General features: G+C 54.5%; 1 protein-coding gene and 1 long non-coding RNA gene across 3 annotated transcripts; one reads left to right on the plus strand and one right to left on the minus strand.

Moving 5' to 3' along the window:
* Positions 1-19,064, minus strand: Pdgfb (platelet derived growth factor subunit B). Of its 2 annotated transcripts, none has more exons than XM_087555740.1 (7): positions 18,031-19,064; positions 9,671-9,763; positions 7,506-7,595; positions 5,932-6,137; positions 4,511-4,655; positions 1,730-1,878; positions 1-1,402 (listed from the first exon to the last, which is right to left on the minus strand). In XM_087555740.1, exons 3-6 carry the CDS (start codon positions 7,564-7,566, stop codon positions 1,754-1,756), a joined length of 537 nt encoding a protein of 178 aa, XP_087411866.1. In that variant the 5' UTR covers positions 7,567-7,595; positions 9,671-9,763; positions 18,031-19,064; the 3' UTR covers positions 1-1,402; positions 1,730-1,753.
* On the plus strand, positions 16,411-24,682 carry LOC148004882 (uncharacterized). The gene is made up of 3 exons (XR_015625771.1): positions 16,411-16,486; positions 21,792-22,082; positions 23,533-24,682. It is a non-coding gene; the product is annotated as an uncharacterized LOC148004882 (long non-coding RNA).
* The last annotated feature ends 864 nt before the right edge of the window (positions 24,683-25,546 follow it).

The raw sequence follows: 25,546 nt of genomic DNA on the forward strand, positions 1-25,546 counted from the left end.
GAAGATTCACGTGGTTTTGTTTTGTGGCTTTTTTTTTTACAACTTTAAATACGGAATATAAATAAACTTTACATTTAAAAAATAAAAAGAAAGCCCCCAAAAATATAATCACCAACTTTACAAACTGAAGGAAGCGGAAGGAATGGGGAGGGGAAAGTGCAGGGGTCAGGGGTGGGGTGGGGTGGGGAGGAAGGCGGGCCACATCAACCCCAGTCCTCCAGAGGCCTCTAAGGTTCTCCCTCTGGGTAGCTTCCTAGAAGGAGCCATCAGGTAGAACTGCAAAAGATCTGAGGGAAAACATGCAGCGAGGGCTGCCCCTCCTTTGAAGATCTCGAGTCCCACACCTGCCAGGAAGGGGACAGCTGAGACCAAGGAAGTGGGGGCAACGGGCAGACAAGAGGTGCGTCCCCAGAACCACAAGCTCATTCCGAGCTTCAGGCTGGGTCAGGGCACACATAGCCAGTCCACATAGGGCCTCGGTATGAATTAAAACAAGGTTCCCTTTCCTCAGAGGTTTGACCTATATCAGCCAGAACGTCACAATAAATAGACAAGTTGGCCATATTTAGGGTGTGAACAGAAATCTCCACATGCAGTGCCTGTGTGTAATATACATCCCATACAACCTTACTCGGCCCTCTTGGCTGGAGTGGAATATAATAGACAGGTCTCTTGCCCTAAGGAGGAATGACAGGGGCGTTCAGAGCCTCAATCAGGATCCGAGCACCCCACGGAGGAGCAGACTGAAGGGCACATGAGGAAGAAGACACAGAGTGGAGGTAGAGAAATGAACCGGAAGTGAATGTAGGGGACGTGGAAAGAGACAGGGACATGGCCCAGGTCACAAGCACAATGCACCTCTAATCCATCAGAGAAGGCATGTGGCCACCTGCCCAGAGGAGTTCATGTCTTCCACGATTTCATACTTATAAAATGAAAAGCCACTGTAGGCTAAAGGGACAGGGAGAGATGAGTGCGTGGCAGATCTGGGTGCCATGAGAGTTCCTCCAGTCCGTGCTCCCTGCCACAGGACTGCAAGGGACCCTAGCCTGCCTGAAAGTATTCCCTGCTAGCTGGCCAGTGGTCCAGGAACCAGGCAGGACATGCAGAGGTCCTCAGGCTAAATGCCAGGCTCTGGGGCCGGTCCAGTCCTCTGTGAAGCTCCGCACGCTTGTCCCAGGTTCTTGGGGTAGAGGGAAGCAGCAGCCTGGAGTGGAGTCCTTCCTTTGCTTCTGGAGCTGCAGGGCAGGGATTGCTGCTGGTGGAGGTGGCTGGGCACGCGGGGCGAGGGAAGCACCATTGGCCGTCCGAATCAGGCATCGAGACAGACGGACGAGGGGAACAACATTATCACTCCAAGGACCCCATGGGGGCAGTACAGCAAATACCATATTAAATAACCCTGTGGGCAGAGAAGAGGGACGCAGGGTCAGAGGTGACTCAGGGGCTTCTTCGGCACCCATACCAAGGCAAGGAGCTAGGGCTCCTGCCACCATGCCCATTTCCAGCAGGCCCCAAGGCTAGGATAGAGGAGTTATGGGGAATCTGAGTGGTGAAGCAGATGCCCTCTTTCCGAGAGGCTGAGGCCGAGTTAGGCAGGAGAAAACCTCAGGGATGTCTGGGTTGAAGGGGCCCCTGCTCACCCTCTCACCCTGAGTCTAAGTCACAGCCAGAGAGGATCTAAAAGTCAGGGAGTATCTGAAGCTTGGCTTTCTTGCTGGGTCCTCACCTGCCCACACTCTCGCTGACACCCCTAGGCTCCAAGGATCTCCTTCAGTGCCTTCTTGTCATGGGTGTGCTTAAACTTTCGGTGCTTCCCTTTGGGGGGCCGGCGGATTCGCACCGTCCGAACGGTCACCCGAGTTTGAGGTGTCTTGGCTGTTCAAGAAGAAGTGTTTGTTAGCATATGATAGTCATGGGGGGTTTCCTTGTACCTCGATACCTACTGTGAGCCTTAGGGCTGTCTGAGAGAGAGGACAGACTTCACAGAGGTCAAAGCTAACCCCCAGTGCTCACCAGCCCTGGGATGACTGAACCTTTCTATGCCTCGGTTTCTCCATCTGGAAGTGAAGCAGGAGGCTGGCCCACCTCATGGAGTACCTGGCAGCATGCTGGCAGAGCAGTACAGGACCCAGGAAGCTGTTTATGTGGCCCCCAAGTCCTTGTCGCTGCCCAGAGATAGATCTTCCCTCTCCCTGCAGTGGCCTGGCACTGGATCCCTCTACCCAACAGGAGGTCCTGTTGGCTCTCCATACCCACCAAGCACCTATCTTCAGAGGATGGCACAACCCTCTTTTGTGCTTCAAGCACCCTGCCTCACTACATGCCTAGAGAGGTCATTTGGGGACCGGAGCTCTTGAACCACAGGTGTAGCTGCCTCCTCCAGCCACAGTCAGGCTGCAGAAAAATCAAGGAAGCTATTCTTGCCCAGAGCTTCAGGGTGAGTGTCAGCCACAATACACTGCGAGTGGTGGCCTGTCACCCTGTGATCCTCTGTGCTTCCCATCTCTCTGGCTAGCTCTGCTACTGAGGTCTGTACCACCAACCTCTGGCTCCTCTAGCCTCAAGATGAGGAGGCTTTATACCAGAACCAGACTTTCCTTGGAGCTGTGCCTGTTGTTCAAATTCCTGGGTACTCTGAGAAGCAGAATGGAGAGCTGGGCCAGAACTTAGTCAAGGGGTCAAGCCCAGGTTCAAACCTGGGCTCTTCCTGGTACTGTGTGCCACGGGGCAAGTCACTTAACCACTCTGAAAAGCAGCAGTGACCTCCTACGGTTAAGGCAGTGCGTAAAGTGACCAGGAACCCCAGCGAGCCCCTGCTATGCACCGGGTGCCACTACACACTCCTTCGTTTCCATGCTGGGTCCTATCCATCCTACAATGTTGGGGAAACTGAGGCAAAGAGCTGTGTTTGAAACCCTGCGATCTATCTACGCTTCACACTTCCAATGCTTGGCCGAACTGACAGTTCCTGGGAAACCTGGATCAGACTGACTCTAACTTCTCTTCCTCCTGGGTTCTGAGAAGCCAGGTCTGTCAGGCAGGGGGCCTGCACTTCCTGGGAGCCACTGAGAGTCCCTGGCCTCCAGCTGGTGAGGTCGGTGCCTGTCTGCTCTTCCCAGACTGGCTCTCTTGAGGTAGCCCCACTTCCACGAAAATGCCAAGTTTTCCTTGTGGTGTAGAGATCTGGGAGGGCTCAGAGTGCCTGGAGGAATGGCACTGGAAAACCCCCAGAGAGCTTCTGCCCCGAGGGCTGTGTGCAGGAGGCTGGGCTGGGCTAAGCCTGTGCCAATTCATCCAACTCACAAATGACAAAGGTTTGAGCTTAAGGATTCCAAAACACCAGCGCTGTCCTGTGCTCTACTAGAGATGAATCTGGAGGCCAACCCCTCAGTATTCTCAACCTTCCAGAAGTAACGGTTAATGGGCTAGAGAGATGGCTCAGAGGGTCAAAAGCTCTGGCTGCTCTTCCAGAGGACCTGAGTTCAATTCCCAGCACTGACACGGTACCTCCCAACTGTCTACAACTCCAAGATCTGACACCCTCACACAGACAAAACACCAATGCACATGAAATAAAAATAAATAAGTTAATTTTTTTTTTTTAGAAAAAGAATTCTTCCTATAGATGGTAGGGCAGGTGAGTAAAAGCTAGAGAGAACTCCCAGGCTGAGGGAGGAGCCAAGAAAGGGAATTTCAGGACCCTACTGGCCTAGGTTGGGCTGTGTGACCTGGAACAAGGCCTGAGCATCTTTGGACATCGGATACACCCACCACACAGAGAGAAGGAGCCTCTGAGACATTTCCAACCCAAACCTAACTGTCTGTAGAGTGAGAGACGTGCACACCTCTGACAGATGCTTGACCATTAGACCAGCTCGCTGCATCCCGGCTGTGTGGATGCCCAGCCTTTACTTGTTATATCTCCAGGAGATGCCATGAGTGAAAGGGAGACTGGCTGGTAGCCAGGCTGGGTGCTGCACCCTCATTTAGAGCTAAGAAGAATCTAGACTGTTCTCAGTGAGATCAAGTCTCAATAAGTTTACCTCATTCTCCATTTAAGTATTTTCTGCATGGTATATACATCGTGTAGGTTTAGATGCCTCCTCTCTCTCTCTCTCTCTCTCTCTCTCTCTCTCACACACACACACACACACACACACACACACACACACACGAGCAGTCAGAGGTTGGCATCAAGTCTTCCTCTATCGCTCTTCTTGTTTTCTGAGGCAGGGACTCTCACTGAACCTGGAGCTAACCAACTGAGGTCCTCCTACCTCCACCTTCCCAGTACCAGGATGACAGGCATGGCTACCATGTTTGGTTTTTAAATGAGTGCCAGGGTCTAAAACTCAGGTCCACATGTGTGCTCAGCAAGCACTCAATCCATTGAGCGCTCTCCCCGGCCTCCTGACCCCTATTTAGAGACCTGTCCTTTTCCCAGCTGTTGCATGGGAAAGAGGCTTGGGCTGAGCCCCACAGAGCAGCCCCTGGGAAGGCCGTTTACCTCGATGCTCCCTGGATGTCCCAGGACTTCGAGTCACGGGCCGAGGGGTCACTACTGTCTCACACTTGCAGGCCAGATGGTCCTCCAGGGTCACTGTGGCCTTCTTGAAGACTGGCTTCTTTCTCACAATTTCGATCTTTCTCACCTGGAGGACAGAATGAGCAACACTCCCCTGTAGAAGCCACCCGTGCAGGGGTGGCCTCATGTGCCTGGCAGTCCTTCGTGCTGGATTCTTTCCTCGAAAGCCAAAAGCCAGGTTTGTCTGCACAGTGAATGCTCTGGACCAAACAAATGCAAGGCCTTTCCTTCCCTCTGCCGCTCTCTGAGCTTTTCCATCAAAACAAGCCCTTCAACCTAGCTGACCTGGCCTCCGGCTTTGCTGTAGCAACCCCCCCACCCCGCCTCCCTGACCCCCCAGAGTGGGAGAAAGGCATTTCCGGTTAGGGCTTGAGTCCTGTGGGTCCCCATTCCTGGAGCACTGGCCAAGGCCAGAGGCTGCGGTGGAGCGGGGAGATGGTTATCTGGAAGGAAGTGAGAGAGGCCTTATCTAAAAGAGAGGCTGGGAGGGGGGAGGCAGATGTCAGGTGTCCATTCCTAAAGCTGGGGACAGAAGATACCATGGCAGTGGGTGGGGAAGCATAGCATGTCATTTGGACTCTGGGTCACAGAAACAGGCCAGGAATGGAAGACAGGCAGGAGACTGGGCATAGGCCACAGGCAGAGGGCAGAGAAAGATAACATGGCCACACAACCAGTGCACTGGGTGGGCTGGTTTTGAGCTTTGTGCGGTGTGCCCTGTGGGGAGCTGTAAAGGGAGGAGGCTGAGTCAGGGTGCAGAGACCTGTCCTCCTGAGTTAGAAGACAGCCAGGCCTCCCGGGCCTCTGGGTCCCTCCCACAGAATAGCATCTGTAGCATCTCTCCAAAAAGACCAAGGTAGCCAAAGAGCTGGGCCATTTGCCAGTGGGGGCCCCAGTTCCTATAATGCTTGCCACCTATAGACCACTCTATGCCACCTTCACGAAAGACAAAGCTTGCCAAACGGACAGTTGAAATCCCAAAATGTAGGGGCTTCGGAGTACGATGGTGCATTGAGAGGACCTGGGCAGATTGAAGACAGGGGCACTGTGGGACCGTGTCCCTGTAGAGCAGATGACATTGGTCCATGACTTAGCAGTTCAACCAAGTTACATCCTGGGCTCATCTAACTAACTTTCAGAGTCTACGAAGTGACTCATTGGAGAAAGCATCCCAGAAAGCGTCCCCCTCTACAAAGCCTGGAAGACCAGCCAAGTTCTGCAACCCGCAGCTGCTGCTCAGTCGCTAGGGCGGGGCCCGGGACGGGACGGGGCGGGGTGGGGCGGGGCCCGGGACGGGGCAGGGCGGGGCCCGGGACGGGCGGGGCGGGGCGGATTCTGCGCACCTGCACCGGCCGCATCTGCACCTGCGAGGCCCGGCACTGCACATTGCGGTTATTGCAGCAGCCCGAGCAGCGCTGCACCTCCACGCAGGGCGGCCACACCAGGAAGTTGGCATTGGTGCGATCGATGAGGTTCCGCGAGATCTGGAACACCTCTGTACGCGTCTTGCACTCGGCGATTACGGCAGGCTCTGCTGCAGCCAGAGACCCTGGGGGGAAGGGGCCTGTCAGAAGCAGACCGACTTCTTTGGAACCTCCCCCATACACAGACAGCCCCGAACTTGGGTAGGTGGCTGAACCACCCTCAGCTTCAGTTGACCCCATTTGAAAACAAGGACAGTGAGATCTACCCCACAAGAAGCGCGGTCAAGATCAGGCTAGATCATCCCGTTGTGACCTTGTAAATGTTTATAGAACCTAGCTCCCAATTGTTCAGAGTCAAACAGTTGTGGTATTGTCCTGAGTCCTTCTGCACTGTCACCCTGCTAGCTTGCACTGGTCTTTCGTTGTTTGGTTTTGTTTAGTTTGTTTGCTTGTTTCATTCCAAACAGGATTTCTATGTAGCCAGGGGGCTGTCCTGGAACTCACTCTGTAGACTAGGCTGGCCTCAAACTCAGAGATCCGCCTGCCTCTCCCTTCTGAGTGCTGGGATTAAAGGTCTGTGCCACCACACCTGGGTGCACTGGTCTATTCTTTTTTTAGTTATTCTTAAATTTTTTTCATGTACATTGGTGTTTTGCCTGCACGTGTAAGGGAGTCAGGTCTGTGGAAGAGGAGTTACAGTCAGTCAAGTGCTGCTGTGGAAATGGAACCCAGGTCTTCTGGAAGTGCTCCTGTCCTCTAAGCCATCTTTCCAGCCCCACTAGTCTATTTGTACATGGCCTTTTCCTTCCACGCCTAATCTGTGAAATGGGATTAACAACGGAGCTATGGGGTGAAGTCTACAGTAAGTACTGTCATCAACGGAAAAGCTCACAGGTGGGCTTGGAGACCTGTAGGTTCTGCCAGCCACATCTCCAGTGACTTGAAAACTGTAGGTGGCCACCTCTCTGCTAAGGAGTAATCTATAGTTCTGAATCCTGCTGGGTTCTGCATTAGGCCACAGTGCAGCCATGGGTCATAGTAGACAGAGGGGACACCCTCAGAAGACCTTGATTTAATTGGGACAAGCAAGCCCTATGACCTCAGCCCTTCCACTCCAGTTTCTCTGCCCTGGTTTCCAGGCCTGTGGATGGGGTTAGCCACATCTATTCAAGGCTGCAGAGATGTGGTGAGTGTAAAAGCAGCGGCAGGCGGGCAGGCAGATCTCTGCATCCCAGACCAGTCTAGTCTATATAGCCAAGGCTACAGAGTGAAATTGTTTCAAAACCAGAAAGACCCAAACCACTATTTTAAAAGCACAACGCAGGGTAGAGGGCATGGTAGCTCAACTTCAAAGTCGGCTACACTCCTCATTCAGCCCTAACAGTGGGGAACAGATTTTGGAGAGAGCTCCCAATCCGGGAGCATGAGTGTGCCCTAGTTTTTCTTCCCTTGATCCCACGCTTTGAGGAATAGCTAAGGACCCTCAGTTTTACCTAGGCTCCTCCTCCCTCGAGATGAGCTTTCCGACTCGACTCCAGAATGTGCTCGGGTCATGTTCAAGTCCAGCTCAGCCCCATCTTCGTCTGCAAGGGAAAGCACAGTCAGACATGGTGGCCCACGTCAAGAATGGTTTCCTTACTCTCCAAGGCCCCGCCCTTAGCATCCTCGGCACCTGAGGTTCCTGGCTCTGAAGAGGCAATCGAGCAAAGCCTTGAGCAGCCCCGTGGCTCAGTGGGATTGGTGGGGCCTACACTGCATCTTTGAGAGCCTCCAGCCTCACTCTGTGTGTTTAGCCCCATTTTTGGCCAGAACTCATGTTAATGATGTTAAAAATAACCCTTCCCCTCTGCTACTGTAGAGAACCCTCTTCAGCCTCCAGGGTGGAGCAGGGACCCAGAGCACTGGAGGCCAGTTCCCAGTACCCTCTGAAGCGTTCCCATAGGAAGTGCTGAATAGGGAAATTCCCAGAATCCCCTTGGGGCCAGCAGCCCGGGCAGAGCCTTCTGGAGCCTTGACAATGGTCCTACTGGTCTGGAGAAAAGGGGTGGAGAGGGAAGGGGGTGGGAGGGCCTGCGCCAGCCACACTAGGTTGACTTTCCTAGGCCTTCATCCTTCTGGGTTTCTCTGCCTCTTCTCCAAGATCTGCTCGTCTTCCTGCCAGTAGCTACAGCTCCTTTCTCTAGGCCAGAGTCCTTTCCTCTCAGTGCTACTAGCTCTCCTTGGTGACATTTCCATGCCACACATACACTGCCCTGAGACCCTGGCCAGGACTGGCTACTATTAGGCTGGTAAGAAGGCTTTGACCTTCATCTTGAAGATGGAGGCCCCCTTTGTCTCTCAGTGGTGAGAGACGGCAAATGAACTGCTGGAAATGAACCTCTGCCACTTCCTTACAGCACCCCGGGGCGCTTATGTCTCCCCCAGCCCACTGGTCCCATCAAAGATGGCTTCTGCCAGCTGCCACCCCAGCTAGGATCCTGAGGATCCTGCTTGAAGAAAATCCTGCAGATCGCCACTAACGGACTGGTCTGCTTCTGTCCAGCCTGATGGTGTTGACCATGTCATTCTGTTTGTCTGTCTGTCCCTCATTCTCTCCCTCTCTGCCATCTCTGGAATGTCGCTGGGAGGGGGGAGATGGGGAGAGATGTGCTTTGTGGAAAGGTTAAGTTGATTAGGGAAAAAATATGCCACATGGTTGCCTCGAAACAGGCCTGCTATTGAAAACTGAACATCCAAGATCCCGACCCCCACCCGGGGTGTGGAGGGGCTGCCTGAGCTTGGCGGCAGAGCTCGCCTTGGAAAGAAACAGCAAGAAAGCTAAATTTGGAAGTTGCCCCATTGTGTGGCCAGAGTTGGCCAGCCCGGGCACGGGTGGGAGACATCGGGTGGGGGCCCTGGTGAACAATAGGTGGGCCCAGCTGGGGCCCCCTCCTGCCTGCCTTACCACCCCCAGCCCTGGCTGTATTGAAAGGGCCCGGGAATGCTTTTGAGAAGGAGCCAGGGGCCCAACGGAGAGAGGAAACAAAGGCAGGAAATGCTGTTCCCCCGTAGATAGCGTCTGGGCAAGGGTTACAAAGTGACAAAGAGACAGGACCCCAGAGGGACAAGGGCCTGCGGGTGCGGGGGGTGGGTGTGGGGGGTGCTGAACAGGGCTCCAGGGACCAGGCCAGAGGTTGGAATAGAATGGAATTTGCTCTGAAGACAGCATTTATAAATACATTCCCAGCCCAGCCTGCCGGCCCCGCCACGTGTGTGCCACTAAGCACGTGCCTGTTTGCCCAGCGCACTCTTGGGCATGGGCAGGGCTGCCAGCTGATCCTAGTAGCTAGGTGTCCCCAGGAGACCTTAGAGAGCAGGCTCTGGGCCAGAGGGGCAGGAAGACGGCTCCCTACCCTCTTGAGCTGGGTCTACACCTGGATAGGTGCTCAGTGCATGCCCTGAGTACTCTGTCCCTGCCCAGTCTGCTCAAGGAACCCCACCCTCTGCACCAAACCAGAGCCGCATGTGGGTGCTGCTTCTGCCCCACCCCACATCCCAGGTACCAACTAGTCTGCCTACTCTGCCCTGCCCTGGGTAGTAGGTGTGGCCAGGCCTTCACTGGGATGTGCTACAGATCAGTAGAGGCTGAGGTTCTGGAGGGAGGATCCGATTTACCTACGGAGTCTCTGTGCAGCAGGCGCTGAAGGTCATCAAAGGAGCGGATGGAGTGGTCACTCAGCATTTCATAGAGTTCCTCAGGAATGGGATCCCCCTGTCGGGCAGACACCAGGAACTGAGTAAACTGAGGTGAAGGCTCACCATGGTTCTCTTGCCAACCACATGCTTTCTCTTACACGAAGCTCCTACAACCCCACCCCCACTCCCAGTCTCCACCAGCTTGTCTGCATCTGCCTCCTCCATCAGATCACAGGTCCTGGAGAAATTCCAACAATCTCATTTCTCTCTACTGTTCCACACCTGGCAGCTAAGATTTATTCACAAGAGTGTGCGTGCACGCGCACGAGCGAGCAAGCGATCGAGCATACACACTGACCTAATTATCACCACATCACAGATGGGGTGAGGGAAGCAGAGGCTCAAGCAGGTAGCATCCTTCGCCCAGGGCCCCCAAACCCAGGGTGAGCAGAGGCTTCACTCAATGACAGTGAAGTGCGGACGCCAATCCCCAGCCCAAAAGGTGCTTAAAAATGTTCGCTGAGTTGTGTGGTCTCAGAAGACCATGAGTCCCAGTGCTACTGACTTAGTCTCTGCCAGAGAGGAAATAAAGGGGAATCCTCAGGCTCAACCGGGAAACCTGAAAGCTTACCCATGCCCCGTGCCCAACCAAACTCTATTTTTAGAGCCCCTCTGGCCTGTCACCAAACACTTGAAACTTAGTTAGAACCTTAACAGGCCTCACTCCGAGCCAGCTTCCTCCAGGGAAACCGCAGGTCCCACAATCACACGTATACAGCTGGGACATCCCCACAGTCACAGGAGTCTCAAGGGCCTGGCGCCAAGAACCCTCCAACCCCAAGGGAGAGGTGAGGGCAGAGGAGACTGGGAAATGTCCTAGCAATAAGGGGCAAAGGAAAATTGCAAGATACCATACCATGTCTGTCTGTCTGTCTACACACACACACACACACACACACACACACACACACACACACACACACACACAGAGTCTTAGAGGCTTGTGACAAGACCACACAACCTGTGAGAAACTCTGAGAGGACTAAACCACCCTGTGCCTCAGTTTCCTTGGACTGAGAAGAGAAGACGCCCTACCTATGTTCACTGAACCACCCTGAGACTGGAGCTTTGAGTAACTGAGCACATGTGTGTGGTGGAGGGGGAGGGTTTGTCTTCTCTGTCTATGGTGGAATAGAGGCTCCTGCCCTGGCTAGCTGCTGGCAGGGAGGGACCTGCTCAAAAGCTATGTGTCTCAGCCAGATACATAGTGCCCAGGTGCCCACCTGTAGTCCCAAGCTACTCTGGAGGCTGAGGCAGGAAGAGCGTTGTTTGTGTGTTGGCTGGTTTTAGGTCAACCTGACACAAGCTAGAGTCAATTGAGTCAAAAGAGGGAATCTGAATTAAGAAAATGCCCCCATCAGATTGGTCTGTGAGCAAGCCTGGGGTATATTTTCGTGATTCACTGACTACTGATTGACTAATTGATGTGAGAGGACCCAGGGCACCAGGGGTGCTGCCACCCCTGGGCTGGTAGACCTGGGTGCTCTAAGAAAGCAAGCTGTCAGCCCACAAGAAGCAAAAGCCAGTAAGTAACTCTCCTCTGAGGCCTGTCCTTCAGTTCCTGCTTCCAGGTTCTTGTCTGCCTTCCCTCCCCAATGAACCATGCTGTGGAACTGTAAACAAAATAGAACCTTTCCTCCACAAGTTGCTTTTGGCTGTGGTGTTTTACCACAGAAACAGAAAATCTAAGACAGTTTGGTTTTGCCGTTTTTGAGACATGGTCTTATGTTGCCCTGGAACTCAATACGGACCAGGATAGCCTAGAACTCAGGATCTGACTCCCTCTACTACTGCGTGTTGAGATAAAAATGGGAACCACCACACAGAGCAGAAAGATCTTTAGAGCCCAGAAGTTCCGGGCTAGCCTGGGCAATCCAGTGTCACCAAAAACCAAAACAGGACAAAAAACTTTGGACACTTGTCTAATGTGACTGAACTCTGTAGGGGTTCAGTCTTGCCTACCTCTGGTCCCCAAAGCTGACCTAGGAACTAGAAGAAGACAGGCTGGGGGCTCAGGGGACACCTTGAAATCTGGCGCCTGAGACTTCACTCAGCATCAGGGGCACTTTGTTCAGTCATGGAGTTTATAAACCTCCTAGTGTATCCTAGGGATGTTAGAAGTGTGATGGAGAGGTTAGGGATCAGGGCAGAGATTTGGTGTCTGGTAGTGTCTATGGCAGAGTCACAGTTGGGCAGAGATGTGCAGGACAGATGGTCAGACGTTGGTCTGGAGCAAGTGCAGAGATGGCCACTCGCCCTGAGTTTTATCAAACTCTGAACTGTATTCAAGAGAGTTAGATTCCATGCCTCGCAATGCTACCCTCTGTTGTGTGACCTCTAGCTGGCCACTGCCTCTCTCTGGTCTGGGCTCTTTTCTATGAATCGAGTTAGAAAACATTTGATTCCATTCTAATTCTGCCTGTGGTTGACAGAGGAGCCGAGGATAGCCAGAGCCCGGCTGTGTAAGGTGGCTTGCTTACCCAGGGGATAAGTGTTTGTGGAGGGATGGCTGGAGCTGCCAGTGAGGTAAAGCACCCTGAGCCTGGACAGACCGAGCAGTTACCCCAGTCCTCAACTCCTTTACCCCCAGAGGCTGTGTGGGAAAAAAATCCAGGTAGAGACTGTGGAGGTAGGAAAAGTACTCAGCTGGTGCTCAAGAAATACTGGTAAAATGTGTGAAGGACTGTCCCGTACTCTGCAGGTTCTCTCAGGTCTGATCCCTCATGCCAGACACTATCCGCAAATAATGTTGCACAAAGTACAATCCCAGGGCTGACATTATCATTAGTCCCATCTTCCAGATGGGAAAACTGAGGACTTAGAGAAATTAATACACAGCCACAGGGCTGGATGACTAGCCAGTGGCAGAGCGGGCCCCTCCCAAGCCATAGCATGCCTAACCTCTCCTGGACTTCTCTGGGGGACCCCTGCTGCTTCTGTGGCCCTATCTTGTTTTACAGCACTAGTCTCGATTACAGTGTTGACACTCTCAGGGGACACTGACACCATCTGAAGACATTTTTAGTGGTCATGCCTAGGGACAGGCTGCTGGCACCCGCGGGTGGAGGCGGAGGTGCTATTCACCATCCCACAGTACACATGATGTCACACTGGCTACAGTGTCACTGGCCCCAAATGCCCCCAGAGTGGGGTGAGAAGCCCAAAGCAGACAAAAAGCCAAGACTCCCCATGCAGGAGGAACCAGGACGACTGGGATGAATCCTACCATAAAACGGGACTTTCAGCTGGGCATAGTAGCACAGGCATTTAACCCCCCCCCCAGCTTTTTGGAAGGATAAGACAGAAGGATTGTAAGTTTGAGACCAGCATGGGCTATGGAACAAATTCAAGGCCAGCCTGGGAAACTTAGCAATGCCCTGTTACAGAATAAAAACTGAGAAAGACTTGAGGGTATAGCTCAGCGGCAGAGCAATTGCCTAACATCCATGAGGTTCTGGGTTCAGTTCCCAGTACCATCAAAAAAGAAACAAAGGGCATCTTATTCAACCTTTAAATGGGGTTAACCCCAGCTGATCCGGTAATTGCACAGCAGAGCAGTGTAGTCCCAAATAAAAGGCACTTCACGAGCTGAGCAGTTTTTGCATATGGCTCCAACGAGGGCAGCGAATGACAGCGTCCTGGACCAGACACTCAGAACATTTTCAAGGATGGTGACAGGTGTAGAGAGCTGCTGTCCCCCGGGGTGTGACTTGGCACTATCCCCCACGCAGGGCCACAGGAAATGGCACCTAGCCCCACACGGACACTACCAGGTGCCCTGTGGGCTGGTGGGTCTCTTTCTCGTCCGGGTCCGGGGGTGTTAAGAGGCAGAAGTCCACTCTACAGACTCTCAGAAGCACCTGTTTGCAGACAGAGTCCACGTGTCTGTGTGCAACAGTCCTCCCTCCGGCCCCGCACACGGAGCTGCTGAAGCCTGGTTTTTCTGCCACAGGTTCTTAGGCCTGGGGCTCCCGGTAGGGCACGGTAGGGCACGGTGTGGGATGGAAGCAGGTGGGGCCCGAGCCAGCCTGGCAGCCCAGAGAAACAACCTCCTCCCTGCCCCACCCCCAAAGCCAGCTGCAGGAGGCAGCAAGAGTGAGGCCAGGTAAGTTACCTGTTCCCAGCCAGCCTGGTGGATCAAAAGGGCTTGAACTCCACCCTCCACCTGGGTGCACGCTTGTGCATGCACACGCACAGAGAGACAGACAGACAGACACAGACACAGACACACACAGACACACACACACACACACAGACACACACACACACACACACACACACACACACACTGATACTCTCCACAGCCTGCTGCCTCTGCAATGAGGGAGACGGGCTCTCTGCCCAGCACCCGGGCGTTGTCTGTGGCTGGCAGAAGCAGAAGCTGACGAAGCCTCCTAGGGCCTGCCTGCCTGCCTGCGTCTCGGGCCTTATTTAGATGAGATGGCAGACAAGCTCTTTGGAGAAGCCCTCTCTGGGCCTTTCTCTTGCTCAGCGTCGTCCCCTTCTTCCTACAGCCCAACAAGAGAAAAATGTCAAAGCTGGAAGAGAAGGGCCTGTCTGTGGAATGTGCCACCCGTGGCCCACTGAACTCACTGTCCTCGTCTAACTTCCCTACTATGAGTAACTCTGAGTCCAACCCACTCCATAGTTTAGGTAGGAGAAACTGAGGTCCAGTCTGCTTCTCCCTGTGTTCCGTCCCACCTCCTTTCTCCCTGCTCACAGTCCAGGTCCTAAGACAGAAGAGTATATTCCAGTCTTGGGGGGCGGGGAGCATGGTTCATTGAGGCCATGTTAATGAAACACCTCAGTGCCTGGAGGTGGTGGCAGCACACAGCTTTAATCCTAGCACTAGGGAGACGAGACAGAGGCAGGAGGATCTCTGAGTTCGAGGCCAGCCTGGTCTACAGAGCACGTTCCAAGACAGCAAGGGCTACCCAGAGAAACCCTGTCTCAAAAACCCTAAATAAATACATACATACATACATACATACATACATACATACACACAGACAGACAGACAGACAGACAGACAGACAGACAGAAGGTGCTGCTGGCCTGGACCCCACCCACCGTCACATTCTTTTCGTACTTACTGGTGATTGTTCAGGCTATAAGCACCACACTAACACGGTGGGAACCAGGACAAAAATCTCCCTGCTGTTTGCAGTTTGAGGAAGAAAGCGGGTACTAAACAGCTAAATAAAGGAAAACTTGAAAAGCTGTCGCAGTGAGACAGGGCTGTACACACCTATAACTTTAGAGGTGGTGGGTAGGAAGATCAAGGGTTCAAGCCCATCCCCGCATACATAGTGAATTTGAGACCACATGAGACCCGATCTCAAATAAAAAAAAAAATCTGAAAGAAAATATAATCACAAAAAGAACATCCAAGAGAGGGAGGGCATCATGGACCCCAGGCAAACACCTAGAGTTAACTCCTACACACACACACACACACACACACACACACACACTTCCTGGCCCTTGCACTTGACTTTCACACTTCCGGGCAGGGGGATTCCAGCAAGTGGGTCAGTCTCCCCCACCCCCACCCTACCCCTGCCCGGTGAACATTAGCAAGCCAGAAGGAGACTGGGTGGTTGGTAACTGTGTGTGCGGAGGGGCCCTCCACTCCTTCCCGGCAGAAGGGCGCTGAGGCAGACAGATAGTCACATGACAGTCACCTTCTGGGAAGCCAGCTCAGCTGATGGAGATGGGCCTCAGCAGCCTGTTCATGATTCCCTTCCAGTGCTGCCTCAATGCTACCAGCATGCTTCCAACCCTTAAACCTCCATGTAAAACACAGCCAACTACAGGGTTGCTCAGAGAGGCAAACCCTCCTTGTGTCTCCCTACACTGATTTGGAGCTTGCCTGGGCTGGTCTCCATAGGGACATGTCTGCATGATTTCAGTCCAATACTCCCAAGTTTATCGGGAAAGACCTTCGACAACTGCAAAACACAGTAATTGGGATCCCAGAAGTAGTCTACGGAGGAGTAAGGCTGAATTTCTGAGCAGCAGCCTCAACCTAAATGCAAATACTCATGCGACTGATGGAGTGCTGCTGGAAGAAGCTGGAATGTAAGAGAAGGCCTGGGAAACTTCATCCAGATGTTACACATCCAGCAGCGCCCAGGAGGGCTCCATATCCCTACCAGGATTAACCAAGTAAGGGAGGGTGTGGGTGACACACTCAGCAGGTAGGTGGCGTCCCTATGTCTTGAAGGTCAAATGACTACTCATTTGAAAGGAAAAATGCCTGGCTATCCTGCACCCTGGAGTCTCTGGGGTCACACCAACATTTCCGTCGGGCACTCGGGGTGGTTGAAAAGCCGTTACAGAGGGGTAAAGTTTGAGGGGTTGCCAAGCTACTCTAACCAGGCCGAAAGGCGTGCTGTGGAGTCCAGATCAGGATCTGGGGTTGTCCCTCCCTTCTCAGACCCCTCAGGAAGGAAATGGGGTGGCTACAGAGGCGGTGAGGTGCCAGGGCGCACCGAGGGCCCACCTGTTGCGTGGGGGCGGGCACCTGGCGCTGAGTGTACGAAGGGACTGTGCGTGCCTGTGTGCGTGCGTGGGTGTGTGAACGCACGTGTACTCGGGCCGCGTGCGCGTGTGTTCCGCGTGTGCACGGGCGTGGCGGCGGGCGCGCGACCTGGTCGCCTTAGTGCGTGCCCGGCGCTCTGCGCGCCCGTCCGCGGGAGCGGAGCATCGCCTCCGGCCAGGAGTGTGCATGCGTGGGGTGAGTGAGCGAGTCGGGGGCCGGGCGGGGTGGGCTGCAGAGAGCAGCCGCGGGGTGCCGCCGTTCTCAGGACGCCCTGGCACCGAGCCAGCCTCCAGGTCCCCGAGGCGCGGCAAGGCGGCAGCTGGGGCCTCCCGGTGTCCCCCTCCCCAACAGCTGGCCGCGGCCCGGGGAGCTGCTAACGAGGAGGGGAGGGGGTGCCGCGAGCGGCTGGCAGCGGCGGGGCCAAGCCCAGCTTGCTCACTTTCGGGCTCCGGCCGCGGGGGGCAGCCGCGGAAGGGCGGGGCCCCCAGGGCGGGCGGCCGGCGGCCCTCGAGGAGCCCCAAGAACAAAAGGAGACGGCGACGGCTCCTCCGTGGTCAAAACAACCTGCGCTGGCTGCGGCCCAAGGTCGGGCTGCGGCCTCCGAGCCCTCCGCCTTAACCCCTTCCCTGCCGCTGCCTCTCCCCTGCGCTTGGCCGCAGGCGATCGGGCTAGCCCGGCCGACAGTCGACTAGGTGTAGGGTCGGGATCTCCGCGGGAGGAGGCGGGACGGGACCGGGCAATTCGCACTCCTGGCCCTAGCCTCGCTCCGGCTCGCGCCTCCTCCTGCCCCGCCCCCTTCCCACCTGGATTCCCGGTAGACTTGCCAACTCACTGCTACGTGAGTCTGGGAGGGGTAGGGGCACTGATCCGACCTGATCTTTCCCGCAGACGTTTCCATACCCTACCGCCCTTGCAGCTAGGCTTCTGCAAGCGTGCGCTCCGCACCCTGCTTGCGGGGGAGAAAGGTGCTTCCTTCCTCTCGCAGGGTGCGGGCGCAGGTACGGCTGGGCCTCAGACACACACCGCCCCGGGGGCTGGATTCCTTCAGAACCCCCCCTCTCCTCGTGCCCCACCTCCAGTCCTGTCTCTACTCCAAGCGTCTAAACCTACCGTATGTCTGTCTGCCTGTCTCTCTAGTCTCTCTCTCTCTCTCTCTCTCTCTCTCTCTCTCTCTCTCTCTCTCTCTCCCCCCCCCCCCCGCACCAAGATACAAGGTGCTTTTAGACCGTCCAGCATGACCCCAAGGTCCCCAGCCCAGTGCAGAAGATAGGGTGGAACCAAAACCCTCTCCAAAGGTCTCTGGATATCCTGAGTTCGAGGGCACACTTCTAGGTCGGGCTGGGTCCTGGGCAGATCCAAAGCCCAGGCTGATTCTGAGGTGGACTCAGGAGGTCTCGATGCCTTAGGCACCCTAGGTATCACCTCACCTTTTCCCCTTAACCTGGATGGAGCTTAAGACCTCTAGCTCCTGAGGCAGGGGGCAGGGTAACAACCTTCTAGGACGCTAAAAGCTTTAGGGATCTAGATTGGTCCACTGGAAAGAAACCCACCACTGCCTCCTCCCCATGAGCCCAGCACCCGGGACCTGGCCTCCCAGCCCTTGGGGCCACCCAGTGCCCGGCGCCTGGCTCACGCGCTGCAAGGCTCCAAAGTTCACTGCAGGGAGAGGAGGGGGCGGCCAGGCGTGGGGGCTGGGACAACAAGGGAAGGATCCTGCCCCAGACGCCGTCGCAACTCACCTCAGCGCTGACCAGACGCAGGTAGCAGCAGAGAGGCAGGAAGAGCGCCCAGCAGCGATTCATGCCGACTCCGGGCCCGGCCCCACGGGGCCCCGGACGCGTAGACGGAGCGCGCCGCCCCCGCGGCCAGGGTGGGGGGGCTGGGGAGGAGGGTGGGCTCCGCTCGGGTCCGCCGCGATCAGGAGCTCAGGCCGCTGCAGCCGCCGCCGCGGCTCACCCGCATGGCCCCCGGGCGCCGCCGCCCCCGGCCCCGGCTCCGTCGCTGGGGGGTTGGGGAGGACCTGGACGAGGGACCGGGGTCCAAAGCCGCTACCTGGGCGGATCCCGAGCCCACGCGAGCATCCACGGTCTGGGGGCTGCGTCGCGAACCAGCCAAGGCGTCTAGCCGTGTGGGGGCGCGCAGGGGACTCCAACCTCAGAGAGGAAAAGGAACACGGCAGCCGATGGTTCGTCTTCACTCGCCCGCTAAAGGCGTGTTCCTCTGCCCGCTGGCTTAGCTTTTTTGCAACATTTTCTGGAAAGGCCCCCCAGATCAGAAAGCACTGGGCTGGGGACCTCCAAGCCCAAGTCTCCAAAAAAAAACTTTTTCCAAAGTTGGCTTTGCAGCGGCGGCCCGAACACCCGGGCAGGGAGAGGTGCAAACTCCGGGCCGGGTGGCGGGGCGGGAGCGTGTGCGCCCTGGCGCGGGGCCCAAGCGGCGGGCACGGCTGCTCCGAGCGCGCGGCGCGCCCACTGCGCTCTGGACCGGTCCGGGCCGACAGGTGGACGCGGTGCGGGTCAGTCTGTCTATCTACCCACCCGCTCGCCACTCTGGGCGTCCTCTGCGGGTTTCAAGCTGCGGCTGCTCGGTCTTTCTCGTTGCAACGAAGCTAGAGGGTGGGTTTTTTTTTTCCTCCTTTCCCTTTTGCGCGTGTGTGTATGTGTGTGTGCGCAAAATATCCCTCTGGAGAAAGATGGGCGCTGGCGGCCGGAGGGAAGCCCTCAGGGAGGCAGCGGGGGAGGCAGGCAGGCTGCTCCCGGCTGCAGGAGAAGTTGCCACCCTTCAGCTGTTCCGGCCTTTATAAAGGAGAAGGGAGAGTGCAAGAGGTGGGTGGAGACAGCCTTTCCTCTCCTGGCCCCGAGTCAGCGCCGGGAGGGGGCAGGAGCCAAGGGAGGTCCTTGGGCAAAGGCTGCTGCTTGACAGGGTCTCCGAGAGCCATGCAGCCCCTCTAACTGTGCATCTAGCCCCTTGGCAAGAACTGAAGGTGAACCGTGGCCCCACCCCTTAGCACAGCGTTTAGGGGCATGTCTGCAGGGCCAGGACCAAGACCAGGAGTGTGGCCCCTGAACCCCAGACCTAGACATCCGCAGCCTGGTAGCTTAGATTCTGTTGAGTCTAATTGAATAGCTGGGTCACCTTGGGCAAGTCACTTCCCTTCTTCGATTCATTCTACATTCTCTAAGTGGGGGACGGAGTGTGGTGTGGATTAAATGTCTGAATGATCAGAACACATCTATACACCAGCCACAGTGGGAACCCTTCAGCTATGAGCTGGGTCTGCCTCTCCTTCCTTGTTGCCTGGCACACAGCAGGCGCTGCCATGCCAGCAGAGGCTGGATTTGAATCTGTTGAACTGCAAAGTCACACAACCCCCCACAGCCCTGCCGCATCCTCCCAGGGCTGCCACCAAGATGCTGCTGTCATATCGTCACATCGTCATATCGTCACATCGTCACATCGCCGGGGTGTTTACTACCCCTCTCTGCCCCCCCCCCAGCTCCAGACCCAGAAGCTACCCACCCACACCAGCACTCTCACAGTTAACGCCTTCCACCCCCAGCTCAGGAAACTGCTGTGTCCCTGCCATCAGCAGTCACACTGTCACAGTGACACAGTCACACGCAAGCACACTTGCCAGCCCAGCACCCACAAGACCGGCAGGCTCACTGCAATGCCTCCTGCCCTTAGGGCACCGTGCCCTCATCCACTTCTGCTGTCTGTCATCTCCCATTGGTCTGCAACCCCACATCCACTAAATGAGGCCCTTCATGGCCCTGGATGGGGTGGTCCTGATAAGGAAGAACCTTCTGGACCTCTTTACGCATGGCTCCAAGTATCCACTTTTGCAAATGACCAGCTAGCAGAGTGGTCCAGTGGCTGGGAGGTAGCCTGGGACAGGTGACCTCTGGGAAGGTTAAGCTCTCCGATGGTACCTTGAATTCCTCTTCTGTAACTCAGAGACACAACTGGAGGATAAGAGGAATTTCAGAGGATTGTGGGAATATGGTATGGGACTGGAAGTGTTTATCATCTTTGTGACAATGGGCTTATAGGTTGGGTTGGGAGTTTGGGGAGATAGGGTAGTTAGTAAAATGCTTACATGAGAAGCTGAGTCCAATCCCCAGAACTCATCTAAACAGTCAGGCATAGTGGCACACACTTGTGATCCCAGTACTGGGGAGCTGGAGACTCGTTCTTGCTGGCCAGCCAGTCTAGACCAATCCATGAACTTCAGGCCAATGAGAGACTTTGTCTCAAAGGAGGTGGATAGTGTTTCTGAGGATGATCCCAGAGGTTTCCCAGTCACCTGCACACATGCGCACACACAGCACACGTATACATTAACTTCATTTTTAACTGATACGTGCAGTTAGTTGTACCTTGGTGCACTGAAGGGGTTTGTCTTCCTCACGGAGTGGTGGGAAGCACACAAAAGACACTCCTGTCTGTGGAGATGTGTTCGGAGACAAGATATGTTGTCTGACTGTGTTTCAGAAATCACTGAGCGCACTCGATGCCATGTAAGAAGACTTAGATATTTTGAGTTACTTCCTCCAGACAGTGGGGTGAGGTTGGCCTTGCTTTTGCCCTGGGTTCTTATCTGTAAGTACAGCGATAGAACTGCCAATGAGCTGCCCCTGCGCACCCCCGGAGCTTCTAAAAGATGTGTTAGTTCATCTTACCAGCATGGAGACTGGAGCACTAGGGACTGAGCAACTTGGACCAGATCACACAGTTCTAGTGATTTAGGGGGTCACAACTTGGGCTCCAGGGGTCCATAATTTTTATTATTGATTGATTGATTGATTGGTGTGTATAGGTGTTTTGTCTGTGGGGTCTGTGCATTATATGCACGCAGTACCCACAGAGACCAAAAGAGGGTGTTGGATCCACTGGGACTGAAGTTAGAGTTGGTTGTGAGCCACCAAGTAGGTGCTGGGAATTGCGCCGCAGTCCTCTGGAAGAGCTGCAACTTCTCTTAACCAGTGACCTACCTCTCTAGCCCCCCATAAGGGCACTTTCTGCACAGTGCTTCTGTGAGTGTCATGCACAAGTATACATCTAGGGGCTCTGTGCCCTGAGAGATGGCGTTTCCAGGGGGAATTTATCATCTGTCGCACGCCCTGGAGGAGCTCACAGGACAGATGGGAGGGGTGGGGCAGAGCTGTTCAAAACAGCAGTCTTGAGCACCTACTATGTGTAGGCCCTAGGTAAAGCATTTAATAAACGGAATGAGGAAGGAGGCCAATCCCAGGACCCAAATGAGAGACCTTTAATTCTGTGTGTGCAGACAGTTACATTAATGTCTGTATGCAGGTTAAGGTGACAGAACATGTGTGCACCAGGGCTGCACAGATAGTTCACCATGTGCAGTTCTCGGTACCCACTGTGGAAAGTTCATAAAAGTCTTCCTCCAGCTCCAGGAGATGTGACATCCTCTTCTGACTTCCATGGGCACTGCCTCCCACCCAAATTACAATGTAAAAATAATTTTTTATAGAAAACCGACAACACAGAAGAGGCAAAAGACACTCCTGTCTGTGGAGATGTGTTCAGAGACAAGATATGCAAATGCTAAGGTGCATGCCGGGAGAGCCCCTCTTGCCTCTTTCCCTTCCCTCCAGGATCGACACAGCAGGCACCTCTTCCAGGAAGCCTGTCAAGCTTGGTACCTGCACCCGGTTCTCTGTTAGCAGCACCTCAGGGTTGTCTGGGCATTGCTCTTGTATCAGCACTAAACTGAGGTGAGAATGAATGGGGGCTTTGGCTCCCAGGATGCAACAGTTGCTTGGTAAGTATCTGCTGTGCTGGTGCAGCAAATAAATACGCAGACATCATGCCTCACCCGGCAGCTCTCCGCTCCACACTCTGACCCATATGAGCTAAATAGGAAAAGGCCGTGCTCGACCTCTGAATGCTGGGGTAGGTTTGCCCAAGAAGGGGACTCGTCCAACTGCTCAGAGTAGTCTCACCCTCCTCCACTGAAACCCTCTGCCTTAGTTTGCCTTCTGTTGCTGTGATGAAGCACCAGGCCCAAAAGCAGCATGGAGAGAAAGGCTTTATTTGCCTTCCACATCCTGATCACAGTCTGTCACTGGAGGAAGTCGGGGCAGGAACTCAAGGCAGGATCTGAAGCAGAGGCCATAGAAGCACACTGCTGACTGGCCTGCTCCCCTGTGGCCTGCTCATCTACCTTTCTTATACAAGCCAGGCCCACTGCTGTCAGATGGCACCAGCCACCGTAGGCTGGGTCCCCCCACATTAAACATGAATCAAGAATATGCCCCACAGGCCTCTCATCCAATGGAGGCGTCGTCCTCTCAGCCGAGGTTCCCTCTTCCCAGGTAATAATAGCCAGCTCACCTCAAGTTGACAAAAAAAAAAATGAACCAGCTGCACCTGGGTGTGGTTGCCTAAGGCCCGGCTGAAGCCAGAAGATGCCAGGGAGAGAGGTGGTTCCTTCCCAGGGCCCATCCCTGTGTCTCCAGCGTCAACAGTGCCTGGAGAGACTGCCTTTTCTCTGTGACAGATGACCTTGCACTCAAGCCCAGGGTCACGTAATGCTACCCCACTGTGTGAGGCAGTCATCTTCTGCCTCACTGAGGAAGAGACCTATGGTAGACATATCAGCCCTCCTCACAGGTCTGCTTCACCTCAGAGCCTCCAAACAGGGAGAGATACCACCACACACTCTTATTTTGCAGACAAGAGAGGCTCAGAGAGGCCAAAAGGGCTCCCTAGTGAAAGACTGCCTGGACTGCTTACTAGCTGTGTGACCTTGGGAAAATTACTTAGCCTTTCTGAGCTTCAATGAACTCCCTGGTAGCTGTGGCTATCAGTAGTAAAGTAGTAACCTCCTCACTGGTTTGAATGACTTCACACACGCCAGCGTTTTAAGTGCAGCAGGAGCACTGTGCTAATGCAAATGTTGGCCTTTACAATACTACAGGGTACGAATGTGCACATAACCACCTCCAAACCCAGGAGCCAGGGTTAGGAAAACAGCCGAAGGCTGGCAGGATCCGAGGCCTTCAGAACTCAGAGAGACTTGTCCTAATGTAGGGTCCTAGGCCTTCTGCTGGAGAGATAACCCCTTCCTGCACAGGGTTCTGGCCCCTGTGCTGTGAATCTTAGGGACAGCCCAGGAAAAACAGACCCATGGACCACAGGAGCCCACCCTGCTGCCTTGGGCCTGTCAGGTACACAGCTTGAGGGAAGCCAGTGTTTGTTTACCCCACCAGGCAGAGCCGGAACATTTTTAGATTCTCCAAGGCTCCAGACAAGGAAGAGGATGTGGATGTTTGGACCAGCAACTTGGATTTGCCTACCTGGAAACGGCTGGAAGGAGCAGAGTCCTTGGATGTCACAGAGCTCTTGGCCAGATGGCTGGGAGGGGACCCACCCACTGCTCTCTTACTGGAATGGACAAAGGTTCATTCTCCTGGAGAAGACCCCTGCCAGGCTCACTTCAGCCCGGAGGCATTTTCTGGGCCTCTGTCATGGCTGCCTCAGCTGTAGTGCTGTGTCTTGCCTGAGCCTACAGCAGGCATAGCACAGTCGCACCCCTTGAAAGCAAGGACAAGCAGATGGCTGCATCATCCTCCCTGAGAAGTCTGCTGTTGGAATTCACTCCTAGGGAAGGGGAAACTAGGGGTCAGAGAGGCTTAGGACTTACCTATCATCACCCAGCAAGGGCAGAGCAGTGACAGTCTAACCGAGGCTGTTTCCCAGTTCTATTGTGTCTCCTGTGTTGCTTGGAAAAGCAGCCTGACTTTGGTGTGTTGTGGGCCCCATGCAGGGTGCTGTTAAGGCTGAAGGTGAAAAGCCAAGGATTCAGAATATCCCAGGACCTACCTCACTGAGGGCAGGATTGTTAGAGGCACCTGGAGAAGAAGCTGTGTTCTGGGAATGGGTAAGCCAGCCCAGCCCGCTCTAAGTCCGTTTCAGTTGAGCCCTGAGCACTCTGGAGGGCTCAGGATGGGGCAGGAAGGAGGGGGCACAGGCAACCCTTCTCAGTGGGGTACTGGCTTGCTTGATAGAACTATTAGTAACTGCGGCGGGGCCTGTGAACAGAGCAGGAAGTGTGCTACAACATAAAAGTCACCAGTCTCCCATCAAAGGTGCACACTCTGTGGCCCAGTGCTCAGCAGGCAGTCTGCCCCAAATCCTCTGAGCAGTCACTCATTTAAGGTGCACAGAGCCCACAGAGAAGGGTGTTCTCACAGGTGGGGACACCAAGATCTCTAACAGCTCAGCCAAGATGCAGACTGTGCCCTGACCACTGCTTGTCCCCCTGAGCACTGCCCTCACCCACCCACTTTTATGGACCACCTCTGTACCTTCCCCCTTGTACGTGCAGTGACGGAGCAAGTAAACGGGTCTTTTTCAAAAGATTTGTGTTCATCTTTTTTTTTTTTTTTTTTTTTGGTTCTTTTTTTCGGAGCTGGGGACCGAACCCAGGGCCTTGCGCTTCCTAGGTAAGCGCTCTACCACTGAGCTAAATCCCCAGCCCCTGTGTTCATCTTTTAAAGTGTGTGAGTGTACGCTTGTGTGCTTGAAGGTCGGAGGCATCAGATCCCCAGGAGCTGGCATTAAGGCCACGTGCTTGTAGGTGTCAGGAACTGAACTCTGTCCCTCTGCAGAAACAGTAGGCGCTCTTAACTGTCAAGCAGTCTCTCCAGCCCCTAAAGTGTATATGTGCGTGCATGCGTCTGTCTGTCTGTCTGTCTCTCTCTCTCTCTCTCCTCTACTCTCCTCTCCTTTCTTCCTCCTTCCTTCCCTCCCTCCTTTCATTCTTTTTCTTCTGTCTTTCCTTTTTCCAGAGACAGACTTCTTACTCTGTAGCCCAGGCTGGTTTTGAACTCAGGGTTCTTCCTGCCTCTGCTTCCTCAGTTTTTCAAGTGCTGGGATTAAAGATATTCACCATCATGCCCCTCCTGAGGTTTTTTTTTTTTTTTTTTTTTTTTTTTGGAGCTGGGGACCGAACCCAGGGCCTTGCGCTGCTAGGCAAGTGCTCTACCACTGAGCTAAATCCCCAACCCCTTTTGTTTGCTTTTAAAGAAAAATTGATTTCACTTTTTAGGTGGGTTGGTTGGTTTGAGACAGAGCACTCATATACATAAATCTTTAAAAACAATTAAAATAATGTATCCCCAACTAGCTACTAACTCACTGTGGCTCTGAGAGACTTTGGAAATCTCTACCGTTCTGCTTTCGCTTCCCAATGCTGGGATTAAAGGCATGGGCACTCTGCAT

Source organism: Rattus norvegicus, chromosome 7, assembly GCF_021556685.1.
Source record: "Rattus norvegicus strain SHRSP/BbbUtx chromosome 7, alternate assembly SHRSP_T2T, whole genome shotgun sequence".
Taxonomy (NCBI): domain Eukaryota; kingdom Metazoa; phylum Chordata; class Mammalia; order Rodentia; family Muridae; genus Rattus; species Rattus norvegicus.